Consider the following 8,384-nt stretch of genomic DNA (forward strand, 5'->3'; position numbering starts at 1 on the left):
TATATATATATTATATTCAAAGGGAATGACCTAAGGCTATTATACAATCCCCGACCATTCCCGATGCGCCTAACAATTCGAGCACCACACCCTCCACTGGGAATATTGAACCTCGGACCAGATGGGACTTACAACTGACAAACAGATGTCTGACCAACTGCTCTGAGTACTCTCTCTCTCTCTCTCTCTCTATATATATATATATAGAGAGAGAGAGAGAGAGAGAGAGAGAGAGAAAGGTTATAAATCAATTATTATGCATCCATAGGCCATGTATGATCACTCGTATTTAGTATGATTAAAATCGAAGATCATATCTAGGGGTGTAAACGAACCGAACACGAACGAACAAAGCTTGTGTTCGTGTTCGGTACCTTGCATATTTCACATATGAAAACTTCAGAAAGGAGACGATAATATTTCACTCCACACATAAAACCATTTCTCATTATAATCACCAATCGCATAACATTCAATCCTACATGCAATCTAACAAATACTTTGACAAACACATTTCTTATCAAGCTCAAAAAACTATTTTCCTATAATTTATAACGTATATGCATCATGATATGGCGACACATAAGATCGAATATTTATGAAATTACCTAAATATTCATATTTATATACATATTCTCTAAGTTATGAAGCATAAGGATCTGTTTGGGGGCAGCTGTAGTTTATTGAATAATCTGTTGATAAACTGATTGAAAATAATATACTGATAAGCTAGGTACGGTGACTATTACAAATTTTTATCTTTTGGAAAACCCAAACCGCAGTCAGAAAGCTGTCACCGCACCTAGATAGATGCGGGAACAGCAGTCAGAAAGCTGTCACCGCACCTGTGTGAAAACACTGTTTTTAGAGTTTTGAAAACCAATAAGCTGCCAAAACGCAGTGCCTTGCATATTCCACATATGAAAACTTCAGAAAGGAGACGATAATAATTCACTCCACACATAAAACCATTTCTCATTATAATTACCAATCACATAACATTCAATCCTACATGCAATCTAACAAATACTTTGACAAACACATTTCTTATCAAGCTCAAAAAACTATTTTCCTATAATTTATAACGTATATGCATCATGATACGGCGACACATAAGATCGAATATTTATGAAATTACCTAAATATTTATATTTATATACATATTCCCTAAGTTATGAAGTATAAGGATCTGTTCGGGGGCAGCTGTAGTTTATTGAATAATCTGTTGATAAACTGATTGAAAATAATATACTGATAAGCTAGGTACGGTGACTATTACAAATTTTTATTTTTTTGGAAAACTCAAACAGCAGTCAGAAAGCTGTCACCGCACCTGTGTGAAAACACTGTTTTTAGAGTTTTGAAAACCAATAAGCTGCCAAAACGCAGTTTATCCAAACAGACCAGGTGCGTTTTCAGAACGCCGCCGCACCAAATAAGCTGCCCCAAACAGGCCCTAAATACGAAAAAGAAAAAAAAAATTATATATGAAAATTTTATTTACCTCTATCCACCCATCTGAGAAGTTCTTTTCGTTGTCCTGCGATAAAGGCTCATGGGAACGAAAAGAAGCTGCAGTCTTTTCCATGAATCTCCTAAAGCTCCTCTTCAGCTCACAATGCTGGCCACCCACCCGCATACAATTATTTATACATGCAGCCGCAGCCGGCCGCGCACTAGTGATCAACATATGGCCAGGTTTGCAGACGATACCATTTTTAATCTATTTATTTATTTATTATTTTATGTCTGAAATTGAAGAGGTATTAATTAGGATACATTTTTTTGGCATTGGAATTAAGAATCAGATTCTATACAAAACTGACAACATGGCCGTCCCACTTGTCAACACAGGCCAAGTCATCGTTTCAAGCTTGTAATGGGCGACTTCGCTAGAAGCAGAAGATGATTTCAGTACGACAAGAATATATGACATTAGCTTGATGATATTAAAATATTTGAGGGGATGAATGTGCCATCCAATGATTAAAGAATCATCAAAATTAATAAAATTGCTTTTTTTTGTAGATGTTTAAAGAAGTTGTGGAGCCTAATCATCAATATAATTTTATGCCTAAGGATTATATAAAGTTTAGTTGAGAAAATATTTGTGTTTATGAAAAAAATGTGTCGCGTGAATCTTGAGGCAATTCGATGGGACGATACAGAATGATATAGCAGAGTTGGACCCAACGAGAAGCAGCCCAGTAAATCAGAAGAAGTAATGGCTGGCGCTAGCCACAAACTGACTCAAGGATAACTGCCCAAATGCTCTGAAGACTTAAATTTACTCAACCGACGAGAATTTTTTTAGTTGAAGATTGACGAGCGAACCAATGCATCCAATCGTCAAACATCAACCAACCAGTTTAGTCCCGCTGACTACCTTTAGTAGTTTAGCCAGACGACCTTACCTGAAAAATCGACTGATTGATGGTCCTCATCCAGCGGGCCGATTGGTAACACTAATCATTTCGTCTCTTTGGCCTCTGTCGACTGGGCCGGCCTTACCTAAAGAATCGACATCATGACCTTAGACCCACAGGGGTATAATTCATAGAATAATCAGTACAATCCTCCTTAAAGCAAGGTCAGAAATGTAATTTTCCCTCATTTATGTCCCACTCCTATAAATAGAGAAGTCTTTTCATGAAATAACAATTTTGGTTATTCCCCCTTCCTGTATCAACTATATAAGAAAGGTCACAAGAGCTCGTGAATACTCTATTTTGCACCAGAGGGGCAAGTTGCTACACACACCTTTCTTTTGCTCTCCCTTTCTCTATCTCTTTCTTTTCTTTTTCTCTTCTTCAAACGCTCTAATCGCTTGGTTGTGCATCCTGGACAAATTCAAATTCAACTTCCTTAAAAGTGTTGTGAGCATGGAGTATACTACTAACACGAAGAAGAGCAACACCAAGTAGGAGAAACCCACCACAGAGGCACTCATAGCATTGAGTACGTCAATGAGTTTACAGAGCAATAGATCTAGTAGTTGAAAAATCAAACTTTTATCATCTTCTAAAAGGCCTTAGCTCAGAGGCTAGAAGCAACCCCGAAACTTATAGCTAACTCCTCATGGTCGAAGAAATCCCCTACCAGAAGCTGGTCAATGGCACATCAACCTCGACAACTTCGACTTACACCGCTAGGCTGGCGTTGCTTCAAACATAAACCCTGACGCGAAGAATACTATGTGCACCAACTTGTTGAGGGCCGATTAAGGGAACCTAAGTATCAACAACTTTTGACTTACACCGCTCGACTGGCATTGATCCAAACATAAAACCTGACGCAAAGAATACTATGTGAACCAACTTGTTGAGGGCCGATTAAGGGAACCTAAGTCAAGGAACAACCCCCACCATACAATGTCAATAACAAAATCAAATCTAATACATAAGCCAACGCCTAGCTTGGAAACTAAAAGACGTTATCAATTCAAACATCATATTCTATCTCTGTTAGAAATTACATACTTTTCTAATGTGTTCCAGGGGTCAAAGTAAGACTTTGGGAACTCAAGGAGTTTATATGCTTCGGCGGATAGTGAACACTCAGGGAACTCAAATTTGTGTAGCAAGGCCAACCGCAAGCAATGCCAAAGACATCCGGTTGGAAAAATACATAATGCAACCCCCGAAGCTCCCGCATCTTGAACTTGGATTACCAAACTTGAACTGAATAATGCTATGAAAGTGGTTCCCTGCCTAGTAAAGACAAGCTACATGAAACGTAGCAAGAAAATCACCTCAGAAGCAAGCTTTGGTGATTACACCAGTGAAAGTAATGATAAGATCAGCTTAATAAGCCTAACACAAAGGGTAATCCTGACAGAGAAAATCTGACCAAGCAATCGAGACCTAGAAAGTGTATGATGTGAGTTAAGCATCAATAACAAAAATTGACAACAAAACAAGATGTCTGATCAGTATAATTTTTTTCTAAAATCCGACAACAACACAAGAAACCCGAGCGGCATAACCTTAAAGCTTGACCAATAGCGATGACTAACGTCTGACCGACAATTTGCATGAAAATTGACAACACCAAGCATAAAAAATCTCATGTACCAAAACTTGACACGAATAAAGCTTTGGAGGTAGTTTCCTCCTTAATAGCGTCAAGCTCCATGAAGGTTACAACCCAAATCACCCAATAGCAAGTCTCGGTGATTACCGAGACAAAGGCAATGATAAGATCCGCTGAAGTCCTGGAGAAAGGTGCAGTTCGACTCGGACGACAATCAAATCAAATAAACAAGCCACACGTAGTTTAAGACTTGAGTAACCAGGTTAATACAAATGAAGAACAACAGAAAAAATCTCAAAAACGATTATTTTACCATGGATAACAACACAAACAATCGAGCAATAAAGTAAAATATGACAAAGGTAAATCAACACATGCATAAAAACTACAAAAGGTTTCCACTGTAAAAAACGTTATATACAAGGTTTTTTTTAATATACAATTCAATCAGCTGCAGTCGAGCAAAACAAAATTTCTTCCTATGTGCATGCATATTAAAAAAGAGGTCTAAGAAGCTGTTAATCCACCATCGTTGCTACCTCCTCTAGCCGCTCCTCTAGATTTATTGTTTTCATCCTCTTGGTCAGAGAGAAGGGTGACAAGATGCCTCATATTAGACACCATGGGGTTGACCAAGCCCTCTTTAACAAAGTTGTTGGTAGCTAAGGGCATGCCTGCCTGGATTTATTGGGAAAGCCTCTTAACTTGCTCCTTGGCAATCACCATCCTGGCCCTCGCCGCCTTCAGCTTCTTGTTTTCCTCCTCCAAGAACATGACAATCTCCCCATGTTCCTTCTTCTCTTTCTCTCTACTTTCACTAGATAACCTCAACCTCTTCTTTGTCTAGATGACCCTTTTTTCTAGTTACGCTTCTAGGCGACCGTCATCCTTCGCTCAACAGCCACCGACTTCTCCTCCATCCATCAGAAGGATTTCACTTAGTGGTTTGTGGCCGACCACGCCATCAGGTAGCATCAATAGCGAAGTTGACCAAAGTCTACTCTGCCCAGCCACTGTAGTAGCCCTTCGCAGATCAAACCACCTTCACTAGAAGATATGGTTATTTCATCACTGCGGGCATCTCCGTATATCAATTTCTCTTAGTATCTAACATGGTGTGGTGCTAGACAAAGCTACCAAACATTGGTGTCCTCCTCCATGAAGGAATCCCCCTCAAAGGAGAACCCATACATTTTAGCTAAGGAGGAGGTGATGGGGAGACATCCTTGGCAGAAGCTTTTCCCTATTGATGGGGAGTCGCTTCATCTAGGAGGTTAGATTCCTCCTCGTCATTGGCCTCAATGCCAGAATATGATAAGGAAATAGATGATAACCAACTGGCCTCACCTCTCGACCCAGAATCGATGAAAGGAATGCCAAGTAGCTTGCCTAATTCCTTCATTTTGATCACAAATTCCTCTTCTTCCTTCCCATTCAGCCGAAATAAATTTGGTGTCTTGGGAGAGCTTTTCTAGTGAACACCAGAAGTTCTGATACTTGATGAGGAAGCCTCTTCAGTTAGCAACTCTCTAAGGGACATAAAGTGACCCAAGTAAATTTCAAAATGAAAAAGAATTGAACCACACAAGATTGGAAAAGTGCAACCCTCACTCCAAATATATAGGATTCGTTGCTTGGAATTCAAAGGGAGTTCAATTATTACAATATTAAGTGATCATAAATATTGTTCACTTTTTTGCATTAACTTTTCTTATTTTTATCGCAACGTAACTTTCATGAAGCAAGAAAATCAGAGAATTAAATATGTACATAAGAAAATGTGTCAGTACGAATCTCAAGAAAATCAAATAGCCCAAGAAAGAATGACACGGTAAAGCTAGACCCACTATAATGCGATTCGACAAACTAGAAAAATCGATCGGGTGACGCCATCCACAAATCTTCTGAACCGACTCAATGATACACACCTAACTCCTTTGAAGGCTTAAGTTAGCTCAGCTGGTAGGAACTTCTCCCGCTATAATTGAAAATTAACGACCGACCTAATGCATCCAACTAGCTAACATCAACCGATGCCATCCACAAATCTTCTGAACCGACACAATGATACACACCCAACTCCTTCGAAGGCTTAAGTTAGCTCAGCCGGTAGGAACTTCTCCCGCTATAATTGAATATTAACGGCCGACCTAATGCATCCAACTAGCTAACATCAACCGACCAGATTAGTCTCGCCGACAATCTTCAACAGTCTAGCCGAGCCCCCTTACCAGAAAAATCGACTAATCAATGGTCCCTATTTAGCAGGATGGCTGACAACACTAATCATTTCACCTCTTCAGTCCCAACCGATCGAGCCAAAGGACAACAAGACCCTAGCTTCATAGAAGTATAATTTCTAAAATAACCCATACACTCTCCTTTTAACAAGGTTAAAAAGTATTTTTTTTTCTTCATTACTTTCCCTATCCTATAAACAAAAAGATCTTTTTATATGATAGGACATTTGGTTATTCCCCCTCTATATGTACAATACCGGAGTATATAAAAAATGGTTATATGAGCCCCAAACTATACATATATATATATATATATGGTCAATGATATTTGAAATAATGCACAATTAATATTTTATGCAGCTGGATATAGCTGGATTAAAAAGCCAAATCTGAATAATTAGTTTGTTGAAAAGAGTTTAGGTTCAATTAACATTTTGATTGATAATTAATGTGTCAATTTTATTAAAATAATTATCTTATTCATAATCAACGAACTCATCACTCTACATGCCACACCACCATGTAGCAGGAGGCGGACCCAGAAAGGGTCCTCAGGAGACAATTACCCCTCTTTCAAATTCATATTTTTACTTATATGAAAGAGTAATTTGGTCACTCGATTCTCCTAAAATATCAGTTTTGTACATCTTAAAATAACATTTTGTCCTTTATTGCCTTAGCCCCTCCCATGTTGGGTCAACAAACTGGTTGATTCCGCGGCATGAAGTGTACCATTGGAACAATCACTTTAGAACCGCCTCATAATAATGGCAGGCCTGAAATTTTTTTATTTTTTAATAAAAATATTAAGTTTTATGAATTTGTCCATATGATACGACTTGTTGGCATATGGAGAGATGGCGCCATTAATATATATATATATATATATATATATATATATAATAGGATAATCGGCATATCGGCTGTATGAATATATATACTGGGATGATCATTGAACTAAAGTTTTTAAGTTAGATTAACATTAATATTATTATTTTATTGATATGATTAGAAAACATAAATAGAGATCATCTTTTGTTGTGGTATATTTAAATAGAACGATAAAATTCACACTAGAAAACAACACAGCGGAACATACAGATTTACGTGGTTCGACAAATTGCCTACATCCACGGAGTTGCAGAGGATTTTACTAATTGAGGAATTTACACCAGTAGATCGTTTCCAATTATAAGAGCGAACATTTTCTCTCACTTCTTCACTCTTCCTCTCTAAACCGAGATACATTGAACAAGCAAAGCATACAAGAGAAAAACATATTTCTCTTCTGTCGCAAGCCAACAAGAAGGAATCAAGAAGAGCACCTTCTTCTTCTTCCTTCTGCCAAGCACAAGAAGAATCTTTCACCAACTGAAGAAGGCGTGGGCAGAGACGGAAGAGGAGTTCCTGTTTCGCGAGAGACGGATTGTCGGGAGGGAAGCCTTCTGGTTTCACAAGCAACGGAGACTGAGCTTCTATTTTGCGAATGAGAGAGGCAGAAACGGGAGGAGAGTTCTGACCGCGACTTTACATATGCTTAAAAATATAAGATAAATATGAACGTAATAAATATTCAATAATTGTAAGTCACGCTTATCAACGCAAGTATACGTATTGCTCAAGTAATATAAGACTCTAATGGAGTCCTATATATCGATCCCACAGGGAGTAGGATTAGATCTACGAACTAAGATTTTAGAAAAAACAATACTTTAATCACAACAACGAAGTTCAATTTGCTTATATATCACTAATAGACAATTGCAATAAATATGTAATTTTAATAACTATTAAATAACGAATGATACTAATAAAGGTTTAAATGTGATATTCAATATATAAGAAATCATCATTCTTCTTGTCAAGAAATTATAGTGAATGGATAAAGTGAATTAGTTCAAATTATATTGTGTCAAATAGGAGCATACATATTCTTTACTCTTTAGTCCAGGCATAAAGAACATTGACTAATCATACGCTTGTTTATTGAATCTGTGGCTAGGCTGGGAGGATGCCGACTCTCACTTCGGAGCTCTCACGTTCCCCTCGCTTGAGGGCTAACATCTACACTTCAGCACCCAAACGATAGGACCGAATTGGGGATTTTAGTCT

The 8,384-nt window shown here is 38.0% G+C and overlaps 1 protein-coding gene across 1 annotated transcript in view; it reads right to left on the bottom strand.

Moving 5' to 3' along the window:
- The window catches only part of LOC110018613 (oligopeptide transporter 1-like), a 19,945-nt gene that overhangs the window by 6,143 nt on the left and 5,418 nt on the right, over nucleotides 1-8,384 (bottom strand). The window contains exon 5 of the mRNA XM_020715976.1: nucleotides 7,598-7,787. Within this exon, the coding sequence (XP_020571635.1) occupies nucleotides 7,598-7,787 (190 nt within the window). The remainder of the gene's footprint in view (nucleotides 1-7,597; nucleotides 7,788-8,384) is intronic.

This window comes from Phalaenopsis equestris, unplaced genomic scaffold, assembly GCF_001263595.1.
Source record: "Phalaenopsis equestris unplaced genomic scaffold, ASM126359v1 Scaffold000026, whole genome shotgun sequence".
Lineage (NCBI taxonomy): Eukaryota > Viridiplantae > Streptophyta > Magnoliopsida > Asparagales > Orchidaceae > Phalaenopsis > Phalaenopsis equestris.